Below are 26,094 nucleotides of genomic sequence, written 5' to 3'. Positions count from 1 at the left end.
CGTGTTTCCGTGTGTTTTACATATAGCAATGATTATTTGTTTATGATGTGGCTAGCTAGCAACATAGCCTGCTTGCTAAAATGCTAGTGCGGCTATGATAGTTTAAGAGGCCTGACCCACATCAGAACCCAAAATATTCTCCATCCACGTTATCGCTTTCTTTTGCAAGGACACTGCACGTGTTTAAGAGTTTAAAAGTGAGCGGCCGGTTGCGGCGATTCGGTTGAAACGAGCCACTGCCTCCCAGACAGGTCTTGCGGTGGTGCCCGTGTTTTGACTTGCGTTAATTCAGAATATAGACGGACATACCTCCGACCCGGTACATGTTGGCCGCCATTTCTGCCCTCCCGGAGTGTTAAAAAAACCAAACCATAAACTAAAATAAAAACAAAATAAATATGTGAATCAACGAGACATCTACGTCCTGTGACCTGTTAGGAAGCAATCTGGCTTAAGATGTTTTAAATATGGGGGATGGACCTCTGTAAGAATAGGAGATTTTTTGCAGCCCCCCTCCCGAGATTCACAGTACAATACAGTAACTCACTCACGCGCTAGAAAAGGCTCGAGCGCAGCAGCTTCCTGATGATGAGAGAGGAGGAGAGAAAAGAGGGAGGGAAGGAGGAGGGTGAATCAAGTCTACAGACCGCAAGCACCCTCAACTTGACACTCACGACTGAATTTACGCAGAGCATGAAATTAGACTTGCTTAATGTGTGCATTTTTTAAAAAAGTAATCTTTTTAACATAAACATATTTGCCGATGTAAATCTTTTACTATGACAAAATGTCTTTATAAAAGCATTTACCTCAATCATGGATATTCTAGATTCAGCTTTAAAAAAATGTTTAAGTTAAAAGTAAAATGTAAGATTATTTCAGTAACGAATCAGTGCGTAAGATGTTCGAATCATTAAGACTGGATTGATTCATGAATCAATTCAGACCTGGTAACTTGTTGGAATGACTCGGATCAAAAGAGTGATTAATTCGCCAATTCATTCATTAAAAAAAGAAATGAAAATTAAATTTGGTTGGTGTACATTTTATTTAAAAACGTAATATTTAAAATAATAAACATTGTAGACTAATAAGCTTTTTGCAGATGTAAATATTTTTTACCATGACAATAAATAAATCCTTTTAAAGGCGTTTAACTCGATTCATGAATATTCCTGATACAACCCTTTCATGCATGGTGTCCACATATGTGGACAGTTAATTTAACTCAATTTAGGGTTCATTAATTATGGTAATATTCTCCAAACCACTTCAGGGCAGTTTCAGTAGATGGACAACAATATTGTAACAGTGGCTACTATCTTGCATTCCAAATATTCATTGGTTTATGACATCATTAATCCAAGATGGCTGACAGAGATAGCCATGTGCTAAATGCCCCAGACATATCTGTGAAAACTTTTATACAAGGAGGTCAATTTGAGATAAAAATATCAGTGTATACAGAAAAGTATGATGAATATGTTAGCTATGTTTAATATGTTTATTAACTAGAATTTAGAGTAAAATGTAGTTTTTATTCACCAAAAACCAACTGTCCACATATGTGGACGTCATGCAACAGAGGAGTCAGATTGCATAAAGTCTGATATCTGTAATCTGCTAGTATATCTAAAGATGGTATGAGTTGTCTTATATTGTAATAAAACAGACATTTAACAAATATATCAACATAAATAACCATTTAAAATGAATTATTATAGTATTAAATGACAACTTTACACATATATATATGGAGACAAATTTGCATTTTGCCTGCCAAACAGGTACAGCACAGGTCAAGGACTCAGTACAGAAAAATAGAAAATATCTCAGAGGACAGTGGAAGTAAGATAAAGATGAAATTATAATAAATTGTTACAACTATCAGTTTTTGATTAGAGTTTTATATTGCTAATAGGTTTCTGCATACATGTAACTACTGTTATTGTTCTTACAACATGTGTTTTATTGTTATATTTTAATATTATTGTTTTTAATAACTGAGCTGATATAAACAGCATAACATGCCATTCAAAAAACACAATCTTCCATATTGTCCCCTTCATGTCCCATTTTACTCCTTTGTTGCATGGTGTCCACATACGTGGACAGTTAAATAATTTTTTAATAAAAATGAATTTTATAAAAATGAAAATGGATTTCAATTTTAGCATCATATTAAAGTAATAAAAATAATCACAAAAAAATCTAGATCATGTTTTTCATAATTGCATGCATGAAATAATAATAATTATAAGAAGAAAAAAGCTACTAAGCTACTAATAAGTTCAGTAATGATTCGAATCAGAGTGAGCTGTTCGAATAATCACGAACCGATTCGTTCACACTCTTATTCATTAATTAAAAAATAGAGTGAGCTGTTCGAATCATTCAAATTGAATCACGAACCGTTTCAGACCTGTTGGAATGATTCAGATCAAACGAGTCATCTTTACTTCACTCATTTCACTTTCTAATTTATAAATTGAAAAATTATAAATGTAACATGGTTAATGTTCATTCCTTTAATAACATAATATTAGCCTGCAGGCTATTTGTAGATGTAAATGTTTTTGTTTTTTTAAATAAACTTCTTAAAGGCTAGTAACTCGGGGAGATTCATGAATATTTCTGACACAACATTTGAAAAAAAAAAATCAATAGGATAAAATACAAATATAAATGTCAAATTAACATGGTTAATGTACGTTCCTGTAAAAACATTGTATTAGCCTGGCTATTTGCCAATGTAAATATTTTTACCATGACAATAAATAAATAAACGCCTTAAAGGCGGTTGACTCTGGGAGATTCATGGATATTTCTGATACAACGTTTGAAAAATAAATAAATAAATAAATAATAAGATAAAATACAAATAAGATCAGTAATGATTCGAATCAGAGAGTGAGCTGTTCGAATCATTCAGAGTGAATCACGAACCAATTCAGACCAGGTAACTGTTGGAATGATTCAGATCAAAAGAGTCATTACTTCACTCTTTTCACACTCTAATTTATTCATAGAAAAAATTGAAATGTGAATTAAACTTGGTTCATGTATTCCTTTAAAAACGTTATATTAACCTGCTATTTGCTAATGTAAATATTTTTACCATGACAATAAATAAATAAACGCCTCAAAGGCGTTTAACTCTGGAAGATTCATGGATATTTCTGATACAACGATTAAAAAAAAAGATAAAATACAAATAAGATCAGTAATGATTCAAATCAGAGTGAGCTGTTCAAATGATTCGGACTGAATCACGAACCGATTCTGACTTGGTAACCTGTTGGAATGATTCAAATCAAAAGAGTGATTCATTTACTCTTTCCACACTCTAATTTAAACACTGAAAAATTAAAAATTTGTGAGTTAAACTTGGTTAATGTGCATTCATTTAAAACTGAATATTAGCCTGGGTATTTGTTGATGTAAATATTTTAAAGGCGTTTAACTCTAAGAGATTTATGGATATCTCTGATACAACATTTAAAATAATAATTAATAGGATAAAATACAAATAAGATCAGTAATGCTTCGAATCAGAGTGAGCTGTTCGAATCATTCAGACTGAATCATGAACCGATTCAAACCTGTTGGAATGATTCAGATCAAAAGAGTGATTCATTTACTGTTTTCACACTCCAATTTATTCATTGAAAATTTTGAAATGTGAATTAAACTTAGTACATTCCTTAAAAACATAATATTAGCCTATATGTAAATATTTTTAACATGACATTAAATAAATAAGTGTTTAACATGAATATTCCTGATACAACATTTGAAAAAGAAAATGAAAGGGATCAAATAAAAATAAAATCAGCAATGATTCAAATCTGAGTGAACTGTTCGAATCATTCAGACTGAACCACGAATCGCTTCAGACCTGTGCTGATAACCTGTTGGAACGATTCGGACAACGTTAGTCGACTGAAAACACCAGATTTGAGACGATTTTATTGCTTAAAATTACACAGACAAAAACAATTAAAGACAATTAAATAGTTTAGCTACTCGAATGCTACCTTTTTTACAAAAAAAAAGGAAAAACGCTACATCCAAGAAATGTAAACTAATCGCTAGAACCAACGCTGCTAGCCTAGATCAATGTCTAATTTTAGTTTAGTGTGTCAACAGACAACCAATAGGAAAAAGAGTCCAATATTGATTTTAATATTGAACATTTAATTCAGTCCAACGTGACGTCCTCCGGGTCTACTCCAGTGCTAACGAGAGAGACGTAAAGTCCAGCAAGTTCACTTGTTAATCCTAGACATGCGTCGTAAAAAACGTTTTGCGTTTGGGAACGCCCGTTCTCCTGGAGCGCACAATCGAGCGCAATAGGCTTGTCGATCTGTGACATCACTGTATGAAACAGCCCACTGAAGGCTGGAGTTTAGATGATGCACAAAGCAAGAAGTCACTTTTCCACGGTTCTCCTAACTGACACGCTCTGAGTCTGGGAAAAAAATCCTTTTCAAATCCGAGCTGGACTTGCGAGTTTGGAGCTGTTTGGTTTTTCTCCTGCTTACAGAAACATACTGGATTTTAACTATGATGACTATCATTAAGCCATATTGTGCGTCGTTTCTCTCTTTTCCACTCGAATCGCTGATGCAAATCTGATCCAAAATGAAGTTTGGGAAGAACATATGCATCCTAAACGTTGGTGGCACCAAGTATGCTTTCACTCGAGAAGTTATAAAGGATTTTCCCCTCCGAAGAGTGAGCAGGCTCCACAGCTGTTCCTCTGAAAAAGAGGTCTTGGAGGTATGTGATGATTATGACCGAGAGAGGAACGAGTTTTTCTTCGACAGGCACTCTGAGGCGTTTGTTTTTATTATGCTTTACGTGCGATCTGGCAAGCTCAGGTTTGTCCCGCAGATGTGCGAGCTTTCCTTTTACAACGAGATGATCTACTGGGGGTTGGAGAGCTCACATTTGGAGTTTTGTTGCCAGCGACGATTGGAGGATAGGATGTCCGACACTTACACGTACTTTTCAGAAGAGGACATCAAGGCAGAGGTGGAGTCCAGAGGTGAGGAGGACCAGGTCAGCAGGTTCGCCTCTGAGAGTGGGAACGCGCGGTGGCTGGAGAGGATGCGGAGGACTTTTGAGGAACCAGCTTCTTCGGTCGCTGCGCAGATCCTGGCATCAGTGTCAGTGGTTTTTGTCATTATGTCTATGGTCATCCTCTGCGCCAGCACTCTGCCCGACTGGGATACTGCAAAAAACAATACAGTGGAGGAACACAGGTACACGCACGAATTTAACTTCTGTGGTCTGTGGTATAAATGCTAAATTAGCTGGAGCATGCCTACCCTCTATAGTTCCACATATAGAGGAAATCATGCTCTTCTCCACATATAGGATCTCAGAATAAAAAGGCTATGTTGTAATGGTACAGGTTTGTCCCCCTGAACTTGTCTGTCTGTATGATTCTTTCCATGTTTTGTATGTGGTTCCTTTGCGAGCTCCATTCAAACTATCTTTCCTCTAAGAAAACTGAAAGCAAAACTGAAATTAAAGTTCAGCTGAGATCTAAATGAGTTTAGTACACTGCATTGACACATTTTCTCGGTTTAGAGAAAATTAGAGATATGCTAATAAACGAATTGGGCTGTCAAAAAATTTTAAATGCAAGGATATTGCGTCATGCAGGATATTGTGAACAGCATTACCAGTCTCATTACCAGTTTTCCAAATATTAGTTTTGTTCATTATTTGCTTTTTAAAACGTATTACAGTAAAAACAATATTAGCGTTAGGAAACGACATTTCATCAATATCCGTATGGCAATCTGAAGCTTGCAAAGTATTACGATGGTGATTTTTGTTTTCTAGCTGACGTACTTCGTCTGGCCAGTAGACGTCGCTGAAATGATCTAACGACGTCAGCACGAGTAGGGGAGACCCGGGAGTGTTGTAACACATTAGTTTAAATGTTTGTATGATGCTGCAATATTTCTTCAGTTATTTTACCCCCTTGCGTTTATTTGTTCAAAACATCAAACATTCTGTCTTAAATACAGTAAGTATCAGCTGAATACAAAACGACTGACATTTTGGTTTTCAGCCACTGAAAATGGGTCATATTCAACAATCTGATCGCCATATCGCTGGGACTGAACGATGTAGGGTTTTGAAAATGTAGATTCCGAAAGATATAGTTATAAAAAACTATAATCCAAAATCATATGTGACCCTGGACTACAAAACCAGAGATAATGGTCAGATTTAGATTTCCAACTGAAAGCTGAATAAATATGCTTTCCATTGATGTATGGTTTGTTAGAATAGGACAATATTTGGCAGAGATAAAGCTATTTGAAAATCTGGAATCTGAGGGTGCAAAAAAATCAAAATACTGGGAAAATTGCATTTAAAGATGTCCAAATGAAGTTGTTAGGAATGCATATTACTAATCAAAAATTAAGTTTTGATATATTTATGGTAGGAAATCTACAAAATAGAATCTAAAAAATATACCCATGCTACTTAAGACTAATTTTGTGTTCCAGGCTCATATATTGCAAAATCTTTAATACTTCTTGAGTTATAGGCATGCAAACTTTGAAGAATATATGCACAATGCAGTTGTTTTGACAGAAAGAAATGAGATGCATCTCTGGTTTCAACGTTATTTGTTTTTCAGACATTCCTTTTTAAAAGAAAAGAAGTATAATGTTTTTGCAAATTGACCCACATTTGGTTTTCGACTATTTAAAATGTGTACATTTTAGCAGTTTACTCCTGAAAGCATATTGAAATTTCATAAAAACCTATAGAACCAAACCATATAGGGCCTTAAAAATAAAGATGCCAAAAGGAAAGTTTGTTAAGACCAAATATCTAAAAGGGAATTGGGATATCTTTCACACTTCTTGAGTTACGGGCATGCAAACTTCAGAGAAAAAAACATGAAAGCTGTTTCCCCATTTTTGAATGGTCACCATTGGCACATAAAGCAAAAAAGATGGCTAAAGTTAACGTATTTTACTAACAGACCTACCAATCGCTGTGTAAAAATTACATTATTATGCTGTTATCTTTCTAAAGTCATTTTGAAACCCTTGTAATTTGGCTCTGAGTATCAGGTGAAAATTGCCATTTCGACCCCCTCTACAAAACAGTGGATTACTCAGTAAATACTCATCCATGACATATAATATTTTGGCTTTTATCATTATACATGTCTGTCTTTCTTTAGAAAAAAATATTAGCAAAATCGAAAATTTTGACACGGAATGAATCCATAGAGAATCCTGATGTTACAATCTTCCTCACTACAGAAATTATTTTAAACTCTTTTTGAAAACATCAAGATTTTATATTTGTCCATGTTTACTTAGTATGTAAAACAGCTTAGGCTGTGTGTGTGAGTCATTTGCTTAGTTTAAACCGCAACATTCTGTGTAATCTTTGTGGGTGAAAAGTATACAGCCCCCTGCCCCATCTCTTCAGACAAGATATTTCTATATTTTATGAAAAGCTTATATGGTTATATGATATATCAAATTGAATAACAAAATCTAGTGAGCATAGACATTATGACATTTCACATCCATTAACATCATCGCAAATCGAATTACAACCCAGACGAAAACTATTTCATTACCTCAAAATTGTTTTCTGCCCTTTGTATCCATTATATTAGTACAAACATATTTAAAACATCTTCTGATATCTTAGGAGGGTGGTGATTTCACCCCTGTAGCGTAATTTGTTAAACTGATGGTGTTACAACACACTTTGGCCTGGTTTCACAGACAGGGCTTAGACTAAGCCAGGATTAGACCATAGTTCAATTAGGACATTTAAGTATTTTTTTAAAAAACATGCTTTTACTTGTGTGCATCTTGAGACAGTCAGTCAGTGCAAGTTTCTTTCAGCTGAAACAGCTCAGACTTACATCTTAGTCTTAAACTAGGCTTAAGCCTTGTCTGTGAAACTGTTAAGAAAATTGTTTAATTAGATTCCCATATTCTGTGCGAACATTTTGTTGTCATCCAAAGTAAATGTGACGACAGTAGTACTCTTCATCAGAGATTTAAAATTCCAGTCATGGTTTCATATTCCCTGTTATGAGTCACATTGTCATTTTGGGTATTCCCTTGTCCCCATCTCTCTCTGTCTGGAAGTATTTGTGAGTAGGTTTTTTCTTTACGTATCCAGTGCAGTCTTGATTCCATTTCCCACAGTGGCCACTGTTTGTCTCAGGGTTCAGGTATGTGTTCTCATATGTGTATGACAAGCTGGTAAGAGATGGAAATAAACCCAGTGAGGTTTTTCATGCATGCATTCTTATAGTATTTCCAGAAATGTCAAAGATGTTTGTGTGGACATCATTCCCTGTTTTGTATTCATCTTTAAATGTCCGGTCATTCATTGCCTGTAAAGGTCCAAATGTTTAAATGTACGGTTCTTGTGTTCATCATGCCTGTTGATGATTTTAGCATACACACACTTGCTGTTAACCCAGAATTCTGGCATTTGTAGGCACATGTACATATATTATCACATCTTCAATATAACAGTAATTCTTGGCCCTTATTTGCATGCCTTCCTGCCGAAACAGCTGTCCACACTGTAATTCTAAGCCTGTCACAGCTCTTAATAAATTTGCTTTGAACAGTACAGTAAACCATTCAGAGTGAAAGAGCAATTTAGGAGGAAATTCTTTTGTAGATGCAGCCTTTCAAAACACTTTCTTAGTTCAGTTTGAACAGATACTGAGTTGAATATGCACTCAATTATATGAATAAAAATTCAATTCAATGCTATTTTTTTCGATCGGAAGTTCAAGGACTACTGAGCAAGCGTAGCTTTTTGCCTTTCAGCTTCCATAGACACTATCAACAACACACTGGAGCTGTTTACACAATCTGAATGAGAGGACATTTTCCATTTAAAGTACATTAACTGCATGGCTGCATGGAATCTGAACTAAATACTTTGCATGACTTGTTTATTAACAAAAAACTAAAGCTAAATTTAAGTGAAGGTAACTTGGCACCATTTCTGGTGGTTATTATTATTTATATCTTATCTTCATATTCACTGGTAGTGTTCAAGGATGTGTTTGGTACAGGAATATTCCAGGTCCAATAGAAGTTAAGCTGAATCGAAAGCACTTGTGGCATAATGTTGATTATCACATTAGATTTTTTTTTATTTGTCCATTGTTTTAATGAAAACTAGTTACTAGTGAAACTAGTTACCACTTTAAGTTTTATGGTTTTAAGGTTTATGCTGTTGCATTGTCACGCTGCCAGAGTTGTAAAGTTTACGTAACTTTACAATTTAAAAAGGTTAAAGTAGAAGTTCACTTCCATAACAAAAATTTACAGATAATTTACTCACCCACTTGTCATTCAAAATGTTCATGTCTCTCTTTCTTCAGTCGTAAAGAAAATATGTTTTTTGAGGAAAACATTCCAGGATTTCTCTCCATATAGTGGACTTCTATGGTGCCCCCGAGTTTGAACTTTCAAAATGCAGCTTCAAAGGGTTTGAAATGATGGAAGAAGCCGGCTAAAGACAAAGTCTTATCTTGTGAAACGATTGGTTATCTTCTTAAAAAAAACTATTTATATACTTTTTAACCTCAAGTGCTCGTCTTATCTTGGTCTGCGTGAACTCTCATCTCATTTTCTCCTCCAACATCAGAAGTACCGACTCAGTGTTTACAAAGTGAATGTGCAAACGCCCTTAGCAAAAAAAGGTAAAACAGTGATGTAGGAGTAGCATTTTTGAAGTTGAAGAAAAAAAATAAGATGGGACATTTTCAACATACCCTAATTGTCATGAACCAGAATACACAGAGTTCATGCAAAGCTAGACGAGATGAGGGTTTGAGGTTAAAAGGTATATACATTGTAGATCAAAATTTGTTTTTTTTTAAATAACCGATCGTTTCGCTAGATAAGAGCCTTCTTCTTCGGCTGGGATTGTTTGAAGCTGCATTTAAGCTGCATTTTGGAAATTCAAACTCGGGGGCACCATAGAAGTCCACTATATGGAGAGAAATCCTGAAATGTTTTCGTCAAAAAACATAATTTCTTTACGACTGAAGAAAGAAAGACATGTACATCTTGGATGACAAGGGGGTGAGTAAATTATCTGTACATTATTTGTTCTGGAAGTGAACTTCTCCTTTAATAATAAAAAAAAAACATGTTTATCTTTTGTGGCTATTGAAACTGCAAGTATTTTAAGGTCAATGGATAAGCCTCATTTATTCATTCTTAAATAATAACTTAATTTGTTATATGGCACATTTGAAGTGAGTTATAGAAGGAGCCTAAACAGAAAACAAGAAACAAAACTGCACAGACTACTAAAGTTTGGAGTAAATAAAGAGATAGTTCACCCCAAAATGAAAATTCTGTCATTAATTACTCACCCTCGTGTCGTTCCAAACCCGTAAGTGCTTTGTTCATCTTCAGAACATAAATTAAGATATTTTTGATTAAATCCGAGAGCTTTCTGACCCTACATAGACAGCAATGCAACTGACACATTCAAGGCTCAGCAAGCTAGTAAGGACATTGTTAAAATTGTAAAATAGTCCACATGACATTAGTGGTTCAGTCATAATATTATAAAGCCACAAGAATACATTTTGTGCACAAAGAAAACTAAAATAACTTTATTCAACAATTTCTTATCTTCTGTATTGTCGTGCGTCAACAATGTCACATGAACTATGTTCTTACTACCTTTCTGGGCCCTGAATGTGGTAGTTGTGTTGCTGTCTAGCAACTTAATTTGTGTTCTGAACATGGGTTTGGAACCACATGAGGGTGAGTAATTAATGACAGAATTTTCAGTTTTGGGTGAACTATCCCCTTTGAGAAGTTTAAAAATGTATTTTTTGTGGTAATCACCATTATGCCAATAATACTGTCAATAGAGCTAAACTTGTACTGAACCAATATTCATTTTGAACATATCTCTTCTCTTATACCCTCTAACTCTCTGATTTGTTTTTCTTTCCATATCTCTTTCTCTATGCCCTCCCCGTCTCTCACAGGATTATCGAGGCTGTATGCATCGGCTGGTTCACTGCCGAATGCATAGTGCGCTTCATTGTCTCACGGGACAAATGTGAGTTTGTGCGCCGCCCCCTTAACATTATTGACCTGCTGGCGATCACTCCTTACTACGTGTCTGTCGCTGTGACAGCGCTAACAGGAGAAAACCATCAACTCCAGCGAGCAGGAGTCACTCTGCGTGTGCTACGAATGATGCGCATCTTTTGGCTAATCAAGCTGGCGCGTCACTTCCTCGGGCTGCAGACGCTTGGGCTGACACTGCGCAGGTGCTACCGCGAGATGGTCATGCTGCTGGTGTTCGTCTGCGTCGCAATGGCGATATTCAGCGCCTTAGCACAGCTGCTGGAGCACGGCCTTGACCTGGAGACTAGCAACGAGGACTACGCCAGCATCCCGGCAGCCTGCTGGTGGGTTATTATCTCCATGACGACCGTCGGCTATGGAGACATGTACCCCATCACCATCCCGGGACGCGTGCTGGGTGGCGTGTGCGTTGTGAGTGGCATTGTGCTGCTGGCTCTGCCGATTACCTTTATCTACCACAGCTTTGTGCAGTGCTACCATGAACTCAAATTCCGCTCAGCACGCTGCGTGCGAAGTCTCTCTTCTGAGTTTCTCAACTGACTGTAGCATAGATCGTCCTGAGAACTTGCTGGTCTTCAGCTTAGTAACGTCACCTGCTCTTCTGTGCCTTTATTTTGAAACAAGATCTGAAGGAACGTGCTATTCCGATGTGGAAAAATCAGCATTTAGACACTCTGTGCAAACCTATTATATCCAAATAATAACACAAGTACCTCTGTACTCAATGACACATTCTGGAAATCATTGATTTTGGACAATACAGGCATCTGGATTTCTCTCCATTATGGGACTAATAGAATTGGACAAAAGAGACGAATCCCCAGCCCAAGGCTGGAAAGTGCACAATAAAGCATTGCGATCCAAAGGAAATACATTAGCCAATGTTTGTGTTGTAAACCCCTTCCTGTGTGAACGAACGAAAAAAAATCCAACAGCATTTCCCACGTATGAAATGGACAACTGTGGCATTTGACGACTACAGATGGCCAGGCTGCCTGAAACGGGCATCTGGCGGGACCTTGTGTCCTGACAGTGCTCCAGCCTTACACGAATTCTCATGTTTCCATGGAGAGGTCCCTCCGACTTGCTAAATCATTAATTCAGCTCCCGACAAAGTGGCAAAGCAAGGGGAACTAAAGTAAAAGGTTTTAGAGTGGCCAAATTGAAGCGATTGAGCATGATATGGAAGCAAATACTGTGAATAGGCCTACTCACACCAAGGATTGTAACTATAATGATAATGATAAAGATAAGTCCCCTGCAGTCATTATTTTTTTTCCTTGAAAATATTTTTTTGTCTCTAAATAGCTTTAATTTAACTCTAAAACAGGGGTGTTTCCTCCAAAGAGGCAAGGGGGCAGTGTCTTCTCAAAATATTTGATGAGAAAAAAATGACAAAAATAAAACAATGCCAGTATTACAAAATGAAACAAAAAAAAAGTGTATAAATACTTGTTTTTTTAAAGAAACATTGTCTGACAGCGACACCAGCAGGTAAAGCTACAGCGGGAGTCTGCATCTCTCTCGCCTCCCCTGAGCCCATTAAGTTTTAACAGAAACCATAAAGCGTGAGGTGAATTTGGTGGGGGATACGTTAGAATGAGTGGGGGAAAGTCACGTGAGAGGAAATGCCTCCATTGTGATATGATTGGATATGACTGGTTTTGATCGGCTGTGATTGGTTCATGCAATAAATCCTGCCTTTTGTGTTCGTGCACATTTGCGAATCAGTTTGAATTAACAATAAAATAGCATTAATGGGAAGACTAATTCAAAAAAGTAAGTAAACAACTCAAAATACCACTTGAAGGCCTAAAAACATGATCTGTGGGAGTTTTTAGTGAGTAATCAGCTTGGTAAAAATGAAAGTAAATCTCCATTCATTGACCAATATTATAAGTTTTGATGGCTGATGATCCAAAAACTTCAAAAATAGTTAAAAGTGTTAAAAAAAATGATATATATATATAAAAAAAATAACTGCACATAAGTTCAATAGCGACACCCCTGCATTTCAGAACACTACTACTCTAAACCCTTACCTCATTTAGTATACACAATATGCAAATTAGCCCTCGATTCAGTCACTTCAGCTCTAGTCTCAGCCTCAGACGTCACGCCCACGGAACGTTGGCTAAACGTCTGATGCATATGGTTCACTTAACTGGAAACACTTCAGGAATGTCGAAGTCGTGATCTGGGGCGAATTCCAAACGGCTATTTTGCGCCCTTCAAGGGCACTTCTAGAAGGGGACGCCATTTGTAGGGACGTTCCAAACGAAAGTGAGCAACTTAATCCCTTCACGAAGGGCCCTTCCAGAAGGCCGTTAGCGAAGGGAACATTCCATGGTCACTTCACGGAAATGATTTCCGTTACTGATCACGTTTGCGCAGCGTTGTCAAGGTAACATTTCGTCAGTCATTCCCTTCGCCAAGGGAGTTCCAAACGGTTAAAAGAGACAGAAATGCCCTACTCCCTTAAAAGAACTCACTTCAAAGGGATCTGCCCTTCGGAGGGAGTAGGGCGTAGGGATGCGCACTTCCATTTGGAATTTGCCCCTGATTAGTTGAATTTGATCGGATTTCCGGAACACGCGAGTGTCGCGTTTATTTTCGGGAAACAAATCGCAGACTGATTTACTCGCGTTTTGCTGAAAGCTGCTTATGCAGACGCTGTTGTTGTTAAACACATTTGCGACGTTCGCGAACAAATAACTGACTTACTGCTTGTTCTCCCTCTTCTTTGTTAACTTTCAATGCTGGTTATATCAATGTCTGACTTGTTGCATGCCAGTCTGTTGTTGTGGGGGCATTTCTACGCCTCGAAACGTGACGCTGAACGAAACGAACTGTGATTGGTTGTTTGACATGTCTGTCAAACGGCCTTATGGGCGGGCCTTGGCCAATCAAAGCTGCCATGAATACCAGACCTTCAGCCGTCAGTCTGAAGGTATGGCTATGCGAGACTACTTCAGCTCGGACTACCTGCTCCGCTTCTAATCGGTTAACTGAAGTAGTAAATTCTACACAATGGCAAGTGGCAACATTGGATTAATTTAGCCATATACATTTTTGGTCAAAATTTCAGAATCTGTAAAATGTTAATTATTTCACCAAAATAAGAGGGATCATACAAAATGCATGTTATTGTTTATTCAGTACTGACCTTAATCAAATATTTCATATAAAAGATGTCTACATATAGTGCACAAGAGAAAATAATAGTTGAATTTAGAAAAATGACCCAGTTCAAAAGTTTACATACCCCTGATTCCTAAAACTCTGTTGTTACCTGAATGATCCACAGCTGTTTTTTGTTTAGTGATAGTTGTTCATGAGTTCCTTGTTTGTACTGAACTGTTAAACTCCCCCCTGTTCTTCAGAATAATCCTTCATGTCCTACAAATTCTTTGGTTTTCCAGCATTTTTTGTGTATTTGAATATTTTTTTGTGTATATGATTTTGAGATCCATCATTTTACACTGAGGACAACTGAGGGCCTCATATGCAACTATTACAGAAGGTTCAAACACTCACTGATGCTTCAGAAGGAAAAACCATGCATTAACAGCTGAGGAGTGAAAACTTTTAAACAGAATGGTGTACATATTTTTTCATTTAGTACTGCCCTTCAGTGGCCACAGAAGATTGAACCTGGGCTCTTAATGCGTGTTTTTTTCTTCTGGAGCATCAGTGAGCATTTAAATCTTCTGTAATAGTTGCATATGAGTCCCTCAGTTGTCCTCAGTGTGAAAAGATGGATCTCAAAATCATACCGTCATTGTTGGAAAGGGTTCATATACACAAAAATGCTTGAAAACCAATTGAGACCTAAAGGATTTTTCTGAAGAACAGCAGGCAGTTTAACTGTTCAGGACAAACAAGGTAATCATGAACAACTATCACTAAACAAACAAACAAACAAAAAAAAAAACAGCTGTGGATCATTCAGGTAACAAAACAGTATTAAGAATCAAGTGTATGTAAACTTTTGAACGGGGTCATTTTTATAAATTCAACTACTATTTTATCTTGTGGACTATGTGTAAACATCTTTTATGTGAAATATCTTATTCAGGTCAGTATTAAATAAACAATAACATGCATTTTGTACGATCCCATTTATTTTGATAAAATAATTAACATTTAGCAGATTCTGCATAGCATTGATATCATTGTTCTAAATACATTATCATTGTTCCTGATCACTATCTCAGATAGCTAATGATATGAAAATCCCCACCTCACAAGTTTACCGGATCGATTACGTTAGTGACAGTAGGAAATGGGCTATTCCACATTTTTAAGACTGACTGTTCTAAGGACAAAATGCTCAGCAATGGTGTTGACTGATGAATTTGCTCATGGCTTGTCTTTCAGTATATTAATAACACCAGACATACATGTAAACAACATTAAACGTTGATTTTCAACTAAAAATATTGACAGCCAATCAGAATCCAATCTGCTTTAAGGAGCTTGAGCATTTACACCCGGTTTCACAGACAACGCTTAAGCCTAGTCCTAGACTAAAATGTAAGTCTGAGCTGTTTCAACTGAAATAAAATTGCACTGATTGTCTCAAGATGCACACCAGTAATGTTTTTTTCTAAGCACGTTTATAAAAATTACACAAATGTCCTAATTGAACTATGGCCTAATCCTGGTTTAGTCTAAACCCTGTCTGTAAAACCAGGCCTTAAAGTGGCAGATGACAGAACTGCAGCTTCAGCTTATATTAAACAGAACATTGTTGTCCATTGTGTGGACGCTAATATAGTTATCATTATAGTTATCTTATTCATTATAGTTCTTGGTTCGAATGGGCCTAAACACATTTTTTAGACATAACAGTTTTTTTTTCGAATGTGCAATTTCAAATTAAGTTAAAGGTCTTGCTCATAGATCAGTAGTTACATTACTAAGTCACAAAAAACAAACATCAGCTGTTCATCCAGACAGCGACAAATCTGCAACCTGTCCATACATGACTGTGTGAATCAAGAGGCGTTAACTAAATTGATTAGCAAACACCTCACCCACACGCTCACCAGTAGGAGGGCTGTCACTCGCTTCCTTCTTCCTCTTTGAATACAAGCACAAAATCAAACCTCAATTCCTCATTCAAGGGACTTTGAGTTTATGTGTCTCTTGGAATAAAAAGGGATTTTGCATTGTATTTAGTAGGATATGCTACATAAGATATGATCCGTTAGGGGACATACAGTAAATTATGATATAGCAGCATCTTTAAGAAAATATATTGACTTGAGGATATATAATCTACAGATTTTTTAGCTAAATTGATGATAACATCAAAATCAAGATGTAGAGTACATTGTTTAATTCAGGTTAATTTGTCTTTAGTCTAAATTGCCATGTCAATGTAGGGATCTTATTTGAATAACTTAACTGCAGAAACATTGCTTGGTTGATGTCACAGCTCACAATGTTTATTTTTGCATCTGTAAGGAGATGTATGCCTTCATATCTGTATCATTTTGTAGCTGTGGCTATTTTGGAAGGTCATAATGATGCAAATGAAATCTTATGTAGCTCTATTCTGTAACCGAAAATGTATTCTAATTTGTTAAGACAAGGTTATTTATGTCTATGATGAAAATAAAGAAATGTTTATGGATTCAAGCCTTATTCTTCCTCTAATTAGAATACAGAAAGGAATGTGGCACAAATCTGAAATATATGACGCAAAGTGCTTTTTACTCCCATGAATATTGTTTTTACACATTTCCACCATTATAGAGGGTTTGCAATTGTGCCACGATTTGGTCAGTTACCTGGATGCACAGCCATATTGGAGATACTCAGATGTAAACAACAGCATGGAGTGCACTATTACAGTTTTTCTCAAATGCTAAAACACAAAAGCCAATCCTCTAAACCAAATGACCAGTTGTCTAAACAATCTAGCCATCATTTTCCAATATCATAAACACATTTCACATGAAGACACAATTCACAAAACACAATCCTCCGTTCTCATAAATCTAAACACATTTGTCCTTGCTCAAACACAAGTTGCAAAAGAACTCTGCTCATATTCTCAAATGAAAGCTCATGTGATGCAAAATGCTTGCCACTGTCAGCAATATTTGAACACAATGAACAAACCTGGTGTCATTCATTACACACAACGACTCAAAATTGAAGACACTTGTTGCTAATGCTGTGACCACATGTATAAAAGCAAGTTCAGAGTGCACAGTTTGCTGAAGATTCCAAACAAACACAATGGATGAAGGCAGAGTCAGGGGAAGAGGAATGCGAGTCAGAGGAGGGAGAAGAGCTGGCCATGGAAGAAGAGGAGCAGGCCAACGAGGAAGAGGAGTTCAAATCAGAGGAGGAAGAGGAGCAGGCCAACGAGGAAGAGGAGGAGGCCAACAAGGGAGAGGAGAAGGTCCAGGAGGGAGAGCAAGACAACCTCGCACCATCATTACGGACGAGATGCGAGCAACAGTCATTGACCATGTCATTGTCCATGGCATGACAATGGCTGAAGCAGGACTAAGAGTCCGTCCAAACCTGAGTAGGTTTACCATGGCCACCATTATCAGGGCATTCAGACAACACAACAGGTATTGTACTCTATTGCTTTCTTTGTCACAATACAGTTTTACAAGCCTGTGAAAGTAGTCTATTGGTTTCAAATCAGTTGTTATTGTAAAACATGTCAATTGACAACACATGTTTCTTTCTTTAGAGTTGAAAGAATGCCACATAGAGGTAGGAGGGTTGCCATATTTACAGCGGCACAAGAAACCCTCGTTGTGGATATGGTTCGTGTGAACAACCTCATCAGACTCCGGGAGATCAGAGACAAAGTCATTCCTGGATGAGGCTGGCTTCAACCTGCAGAAACGAAGGCAAAGAGGCCGTAACATCATTGGCCAAAGAGCCATCACTGAGGTTCCTGGCCAACGGGGGGGTAATATTACTCTTTGTGCGGCCATGGGTTCGGAGGGGCTTGTCCACCGGCATGCTGTCCTTGGGTCTTACAACCCCCAACGTCTCCTCACCTTCCTAGAGGAGCTAAGAGACATCCTCCTGGACCGCCAACAACACCATCCTGGGCCCGCACATCACATTTATGTGATCATGTCCGCTTCCACAGAACAAACCAAATCAGAGAGTGGTTCACCACCAACAGTAACCACTTTTTAAACGTCTTGTCTGCCACCCTACACCCTACTACTTTCCTGAACCCTATAGAGGAGTTCTTCTCATCGTGGAGATGGAAGGTTTATGACAGACAACCATACACTAGAGAGAACCTCCTAAGGGCAATGGAGCTGGCCTGTGTTGACATCCCAGTGGAGGCCTTCCAAGGATGGATTCGCCATTCCAGGGCGTTTTTCCCGCGGTGCCTGGCAAGAGACAATATAGCCTGCGATGTGGATGAGGTGATGTGGCCCGATGCAGCTCAGCGACATGATGCCGCACAGTGATTGTGGTGTGTGTGTGGTGTGAATAAAGTAAATAAAAAAACTTCACACCCTGATCATGTTTTCAAGAGTACTGTTGTGTGCAATAGATTCTGTGTTTGCATTGAGTTGTGTTCCAGTAGTGTACATGCAGTATTTTCTATAGATTTATACTCTTCATATGAAACTCACAAATCTAAATGCCTAATCCTCTGCAGAGATCTAAGAAGATCCGTTACTGTAAAGTTTCTAAAAATATGCACTGGCAGTTACGAAACAAAGAACCTTCTCACAAATTGAGCATTGTGTTTTCAATCGTTTTGCTGTAGTGTGTAATGATGTGTATAGTGTTTACATTTTTGAAAGCTTCGAGCTGCTCTTTTGGTGTGAAAGTTGGGGTTTTGAAGTGAGAAGGTGTGGTTGTGTTTATGTAGCTTTAGAAAAGGGTGTTGTGTTTAGACATTGGGGAACATGGAGGAAACGTTTGTGAAATGTGTTTTAGCATTTGAGAAAAACTGTAATGTACTACTGAATATGTTGTTCTGCTAATTTGTGCTGTCTAAAGTTAACCATGGAAAAAATGTGTGGAAGCATCCAAATCATATAGAGAAGGACTTAGTAAGCAGAAAAGGGCACAATATTTTGACAAACTTCAATTAACAGGTAGTACAGATTAGGGTTGCACGGTATACCGGTACTACGGTAGTATCGCGATACTAAAGCTTAAAAATACCCGCGGTGCCATTGCATTTTTGAAACGGTAGTATCGTCCAAACGGTAGCACCATAAGATATGTTGTATGCACGGCAGGAACACTGTTTAAAACGTTCCTGCACGCCAGCAGAAACATTACAAGTTGACTGCCAAAATGTCTTTCTGCTGTGCTTTGTGTACTGTAGTACAAGCAGTGTATAGGCTTTATATGCTATTCAGTGTTTCACCATGCTTCAGTTCAGTTTGAAATGAGAAGGTGCACGCGCACGTCCTTGTTCACGCTGCAGTTTCAGAAGAGAGGGTCTGATTCAGACGACTGTCTAATGTTATTTAAAAAATATCAGCCCAAGAATCAAGTATTAAACATCAAAATATTTTACTAGACAGAATTTTCGTATTTTTATTCATTTGCCCACTAGAACATGTGTAATAATTTGTTTCTGGAAGCATCTTTGCGATCACGAATGCAATTCCATTCATTAACATAGTGGTTTTGACCTTGGTTCTTATCAATCATTATATATATATAACTTGGACATTTTAAGATATGGCAGCAAAAATGCCCGTGACAGTTCAGCAATAAGACACGAGCAAGATGTTTTAGTTTCGTTTCTGTGTTCGAATCTGAATTCGCGTTAGTTTGGGCGAATCACTGATTCACTAAGCCATTCATAAAAACGAGTCATTTGATTCACCCCTGAATGATTCAGCCGTTTTGAAAGAATCGTTTGAACAACTCAGTGATTCAATCATGAACACTGCTGCCATCTGCTGGCGGTTTTAAGTTTCCCGTCATGTTCCATTCTTTTCCAACATATTTCTATATTCAGAGTTTTGTATTTAAAACATTTATCTTATATCATTATTTATGCAATTATAAGTACAGTCTAAATGCATAAATACCACATCTAAATGTCACTCTATGAAGCTTCTGTGCAGTGCTCAGATGACTTTTGTTGACATGATTTCATGGATAACAATAGCCAGTCATTTATTCACATTAGTGAAGTATTCAGAGAAAAATCTTGCCTGTTTTCATTTACATCTTTTTATTCATGATTTTTTTTTATTCATTTTGTAGATTTGAATTTTAAGATAACAGAATACTGCATGGTATCGTGATACTACTTGGTATCGTGATACTTCAGCTGGTATAGTATCGTAAGTCATTTTTATGGTATCGTGACAACCCTAGTACAGATACATACGAGTGAGTATTAATTAAGATATTAGCCTAATATTTCACCTACCTGACTGGATATGATAAGAACAAACATGAATGTTGTCAAGATTCTTGCCCTGGAAATCCTGGTTCAGTTTGGCCATCCACAAACGCCTTTTGTTCCTCAGACAGTTCTTAGGATAAGCATGCTTTTCCTCAGCTAAAGAAGAATGTATTTTTGGTTATTAGTTATAATTATTTGTTGTATTTGTCATTTATAATTTTAGACAATTTTAATTCAATACTTTTGTATTTCATAACTGACGAAAACACACCATAAGAAAAAATTATACCAAGTGTGGCAACTAGCTCGAGTCTATCTCTCTCTCTTTCTCTGTCTGACTTTAAAGAAAGCCAAAAATCTTGGACTGACATCGACAATAAACCTTTAATTGTTTTTAAACTTTAACATAAATGTAAAATTGACGAGGCTTTCACATATTGCCCAACGTCTCTCAAATCTGCCTCATAACAGTTTGGTGTCTTCTGACGTCATATTCCAGCGACAAATTCTTACACAAGGAAAAAGCCGGTTGAGTTCCGACTTCCCGACGGTCACCCTCACCTCGTCCTCGTCGGTTACCACTTTTTTAGCAAAATGTATTACAAATTTAGTGGATTTACACAAAGACTGACGGGAGCCGTGTCATCCTCCGCCTACAACCCGCAGGTATGTGCGCGATTCGGTTTCTATAACGTTAATTCGGTGACCTTGATCTGCCGCATGCTTCGTGTGTGCACCACAGAGGTGTTTTTAACAGTCGTAAGAAATATAAATACATTTCACTAGCACTATTTTCCCCTAAATGATTAAGCAGGTTGATTATTAGGCGATTAATAATCAAAAGCGGAGAGCTGACTGTCACCAAAATCGACTTAAAGTTGAGCTACATTTAATTTTAAAGATGTGCATGATTGTTCATAAGACCCTTGTTTAAACAGTTTATCACTATGTTTTAGCAGTTCTAAATTCAGCATTGGTTATACAATCCTAAACTGATTGCATAACAAGAAGTAATAGTTAGGAACAAGAGCCAACAGATCAGTGGTTCTCAACAAGGAATCCACAGACTATGTTTTCTAAACCTGGAAAAGTCATGTAAATGTATAAAATAATAAACTACTTTTATTCTTGTCAGAAATTGTGACATAAAATATTATTTAATATTTTTCTAAGCAATAGGGGCCCACAGACTCAAAACGGTTAAGAACCACTGTGATACATGGAGTTTTGAGTAAAAACATTATGCAGACATTATGTAGTTCTGAACAAAATCAATATCAAGTTAACTTGCTTGTTAACTTTCTTGTTAACTTTCTTAAGGGCTTGAGGCCACATATACCATCTGAATCCCCTAACGTCATCTTTGCCACTCCAACTAAACTGGCGTCTGAGTCGAATGCTGTGGTGGAGTATATGGGTGCCAACAAGGTGCCAGACCTCCAGAGGATATTTCAGGTGTATATATGATATATTACACTATGTATATAACTATTAATGAAAACTGTCACCATTTACTCATCCTCACATTTCAAACCTGTATGACGTACTTTCTTCTGTTGAACATAAGAGAAGATACTTTGAAGAATGCATGTTCCCATTGACTTCTATATTAAAAAACACAAGGGAAGTAGAGTAGAAGTAAGTTTTGGTTACCAACATTATATAGTCTCTTATGTTGCGCAGAAGTAAATCATACAGGTTTTGGAATGTAAACAATGACTGAATTGTCATTTTTGGCTGAACTGTCTCTTTAATAAACTGGAACATCCATTATCATTCTTCCCTTTCTTTTTTTTCTCCTCAACTTGTTTTCCATCCAGGCCTCTGATGAGATTCCTGTTCATCTGAAGCGAGGTGTTCCAGACAGACTCTTGTACAGGACCACCATGGCCCTGACAGTCGGGGGAGCTCTTTATTGTCTTGTAGCTCTTTATATTGCAGCACAGCCCAAAAACAAATGAACTATACCCAGCATATTTTCTTCAACTCACACCATCAGCATTGAAATAATTTATTATGAACATTAGAAATATGCTTCTCAGCATCAATCACCACAAACAGACACTCTGTCCTGAACAAAGCTTCCACTACGCAATGGCATTTTACTTGTGTGTCCTGTATCAAATCTGTCTTTACAAATGGGATGCTGTTAGTTGTGTTTATTACAACACTGGTTCTCAATCTTTGTAATTTCAAGGCGCTCACTAAAGTCAATATTTGATGCTTCCCCTATACATAATGTTAATGGTTGTCTTGTATTTCTGCTGAAATGACAACATAAACACATGCACAATTTTAAACCTCTTTATTTACAGAAGCTAGGGTGATAACTATTAATTTCAGGGATACAAAAAAAGTGTTAATTTAATTAAGCAATAAGGTACGAGAGGCCGTGCTGTATCATGAATAAATCACGGCTGAAGGACGTTGTTAGGCACGACGCGAAGCGGAGTGCCTGCAACCCCTTCAGCCGTGATTTATTCATGATGCACGGCCTCAAGTACCTTATTGCTTTTATAAAACGGTTACCACACAATAAAAATATTAAAATCAAAAATATATATTAATTTATATATATTAAGTTGCACGTTTTCATAAAGTAAAATCATTAACTGCCTTCCGCTGTAAAAAGTAGTCCCTAACTGCTGCAGCTGTGTTTACGTTGCTAAGGGTGGTTGCTAAGGGGGTTCAACGATACACAAAACCGTTGAGTGAAGCGGTCATAGCAGTGCCGTATCATGAATACGACACAGCTGCTGACCAATCAGAATTGAGGAATGGAACTAACCGTTTTATAATGAGACGTAATGTTCAAATAGGGGGCTTCACAAAACCAAAACAAATTTTTACTTGGTGTGAAGATCATATTTTAACTTTAAAGAACCTTTAATGTGATGGAAAGGTTCTGTGGATGTTCAAGTTTCTTCACAGAACCATCAATGCCAGTTAAGAACCCTTGTTTTTAAGAATGTAATAAATATGATGCAAATTAAAAAGATCTTAATTTTTCAAAATCATAATTTTGCATTGAAATTGTTAAATTATAACAATTTAGTTAACATTTTTTTAAAACATTTTGGACTTTACTGAGACCCCATCATTGAGAACCACTGTATGATCCAAGACCTATAGTCCTGATGGCCAGTAAACCCTTCGTTATCAGCCCTATTTATACCTCATTAGCACAGGATGGTTTTAAACAGATGTGTGATGGCTGGCGGATTGTGATAATCAAATGATCGTGTTCTGGTATCGATTGACAAATGTTGTGACGTTGAGAAGAGAATAAGAAAGGAAAATGGAGTGAGATTTCACAGTGTTGATAGGTGTGTTACACACTTGGGCATGTTAAGTGTGCCTCTGGGAAGCCAGATTATGAGAAATCTATAGGAAGGTCTTTAACACTTGTAGAAGATGTGTAGAGTATTCCAGAAATGTGGAACTGTATTGGATGAGGTGAATGCATTTAATGCCATGTGTGCTTGCGCCACTGAATGCAATATTACTATATTTAAGGTCATTCTACAGTTTTGGGTATATTTAATCCACTTACGGACTCGAAATACTGCTGTGCTTCCTATGCACCACTTTTCCAAGCGATGTATGTGTAAAGTGAAGCAAAAACAGTTTTTTTGTGTGAAATAGACATTTATTTCATTCTTGTTTTGGCCCTTGAAGATGTACATATTTAATAAAAAAAAATTGTGACCTTTTGACATCCATGCTTTTTACAGTCTGACATTCATTATTTTTTACTCACCCTTATTTAAACTGATTTGGAGGAATTTAGCTTTACATCACTTGCTCACCAATGGATCCTCTGAAGGGAATTGTTGGTGACAGAATGAGAGTCCAAACAGCTGATACAAGCATTAACATAATTCACACAACTCAACTGCATCAATTAACATCTTGTTAAGTGGAAGCCTAAGTGTCTGTAGGATACAAATCCAAGATATTTTTAGTCCAAAACCAAAAACCAACTCCATAATGGATAAGTCCATTCCCTCTTGAGTTTTTAAAAATCCAATAAATGTTTGTTTAGAACTGTTCTGGACCACTTTTTGCTTCTAGACTGTGCCTGATCTGTGTATATTTCTCTCCTGATTCAGACTAGATGACTTTTTTAATGGAGTAAGTAAAATTATGGATAGACTGATATAATTTAGCTGGAAGCAAGGGTTTGAAATGAAAATTGTCTGGATGGATTTGTTTATTACAAACACAAAGCTTTTCACATCACAAGACGTCTCAAGTTACGAAAATATTCACATACTAGAATCCTTTGGTAAGATCACATAACATTAGAACTAGGGCTATGATTCCTCGATTCAATTCAAGTACTCCATTTATTTAGTCCTCAATCACATTTTACCTGGCAAAATATTGGAAATGCCACTTTCCACGAGAATGCATGAAATGCATTATTAGACCGTTTTTCAAGGCTGCATGATATATTAAACCCATTTAAATCATATTAAAGCATAAATCTATTGTGAATTCACAAATGGTATGATTCAATTAAATATTTGCCATGCAGGTTTATTATATGAGCTTAATTATTTGCACAAGTGTATGTTACATGTGCCTCAGAGCGGCTCCTTTCACAGTAAAAGCTGCTCCATATGAACTGTTATCATTTGTGACCCTGGACCACAAAACCAGTCTTAAGTCACTGGGGTATATTTGTAGCAATAGCCAAAAATACATGGTATGGGTCAAAATTATTGATTTTTCTTTTATGCCAAAAATCATTAAGAAATTAAGTAAAGATCATGTTCCATGAAGATTTTTTGTAAAATTCCTACTATAAATATATCAAAATGTAATTTTTGATTAGTAATATGCATTGTTAAGATCTTAATTTGGACAACTTTAAAGGTGATTTTCTCAGTATTTTGATTTTTTTGCACCCTCAGATTCCAGATTTTCAAATAGATGTATCTCGGCCAAATATTGTCATATCCTAACAACCCATACATCAATAGAAAGCTTATTTATTGAGCTTTCATATGATGTATACATCTCAGTTTTGTAAAATTGAACCTTACGAATGGTTTTGTGGTCCAGGGTCACATTTAACATTGTGTGTGTGAAGCGTCTTAAACTTTTTTCTGCATATCGCTGGGGGTTTAATATATCATTCATCTGGGAATGCAACATCTGCCATTTCATCAGATTCGTAAGGTAAATTATTTATAAACATGCAAACATAGGTGAATGTAAGGTCTATTTTAATCTTTTTTTTTTTTTATTCTCTGGCACCGAAACTGAACATCCATTCAGAATTCTCACTCTCGCCGATGGCCCCGACAATTATTCAGCATGTTAAAATGGGAAAACTAATGCCGACGTGTGGAACACACCAAACAAACTAACCTGATAGATGCTAGCCGACGGTCTTAATAAATGGACTGGAGTCGTGTGGATTACTTGTGGATGATTGTGATGTTTTTATTAGCTGTTTGGACTCTCTTTCTGACAACACCCATTCAGTGCAAATAATCTATTGCTGAACAAGTAATGTAATGCTAAATTTGCTGAATTTGTAATGCTGAA

At 36.9% G+C, this 26,094-nt stretch overlaps 3 protein-coding genes across 4 annotated transcripts in view; 2 read left to right on the top strand and 1 right to left on the bottom strand.

The window, feature by feature from the left end:
• The window catches only part of mta3 (metastasis associated 1 family, member 3), a 44,263-nt gene extending 43,706 nt beyond the window's left edge, over nucleotides 1–557 (bottom strand). For both annotated transcript variants that reach the window (XM_073827716.1, XM_073827717.1), the window contains exon 1: nucleotides 310–557. In XM_073827716.1, the coding sequence (XP_073683817.1) occupies nucleotides 310–337 (28 nt within the window). In that variant the 5' untranslated portion in view covers nucleotides 338–557. The remainder of the gene's footprint in view (nucleotides 1–309) is intronic.
• A 3,630-nt stretch (nucleotides 558–4,187) lies between these two features.
• kcng3 (potassium voltage-gated channel, subfamily G, member 3) lies at nucleotides 4,188–16,780 on the top strand. Its single transcript, XM_073828944.1, has 2 exons — nucleotides 4,188–5,267; nucleotides 11,048–16,780. Exons 1-2 carry the CDS (start codon nucleotides 4,645–4,647, stop codon nucleotides 11,691–11,693), a joined length of 1,269 nt encoding a protein of 422 aa, XP_073685045.1. The 5' UTR covers nucleotides 4,188–4,644; the 3' UTR covers nucleotides 11,694–16,780.
• Nucleotides 16,781–21,049: 4,269 nt separating this feature from the next.
• On the top strand, nucleotides 21,050–24,253 carry cox7a2l (cytochrome c oxidase subunit 7A2 like). Its single transcript, XM_073828330.1, has 3 exons — nucleotides 21,050–21,201; nucleotides 21,856–21,990; nucleotides 22,356–24,253. The coding sequence occupies exons 1-3, from the start codon at nucleotides 21,130–21,132 to the stop codon at nucleotides 22,494–22,496; spliced, it is 348 nt and encodes a 115-aa protein (XP_073684431.1). The 5' UTR covers nucleotides 21,050–21,129; the 3' UTR covers nucleotides 22,497–24,253.
• The last annotated feature ends 1,841 nt before the right edge of the window (nucleotides 24,254–26,094 follow it).

The sequence above is a fragment of the Garra rufa genome, chromosome 22, assembly GCF_049309525.1.
Source record: "Garra rufa chromosome 22, GarRuf1.0, whole genome shotgun sequence".
In the NCBI taxonomy this organism is placed as follows: Eukaryota; Metazoa; Chordata; class Actinopteri; order Cypriniformes; family Cyprinidae; genus Garra; species Garra rufa.
The sequence above is the reverse complement of the archived record's forward strand: the minus strand, read 5'-3'. Positions and strand labels throughout refer to the sequence as shown.

Bases quoted from the DNA above. Each gene is read 5' to 3' on its own strand.
- kcng3 (XM_073828944.1), top strand. From the start codon at position 4,645: ATGAAGTTTGGGAAGAACATATGCATCCTAAACGTTGGTGGCACCAAG. The intron at 5,268-11,047 runs GTACACGCACGA...CGTCTCTCACAG, and splicing joins AATACAGTGGAGGAACACAG to GATTATCGAGGCTGTATGCA.
- cox7a2l (XM_073828330.1), top strand. From the start codon at position 21,130: ATGTATTACAAATTTAGTGGATTTACACAAAGACTGACGGGAGCCGTG. The intron at 21,202-21,855 runs GTATGTGCGCGA...AACTTTCTTAAG, and splicing joins CCTCCGCCTACAACCCGCAG to GGCTTGAGGCCACATATACC. The intron at 21,991-22,355 runs GTGTATATATGA...TTTTCCATCCAG, and splicing joins ACCTCCAGAGGATATTTCAG to GCCTCTGATGAGATTCCTGT.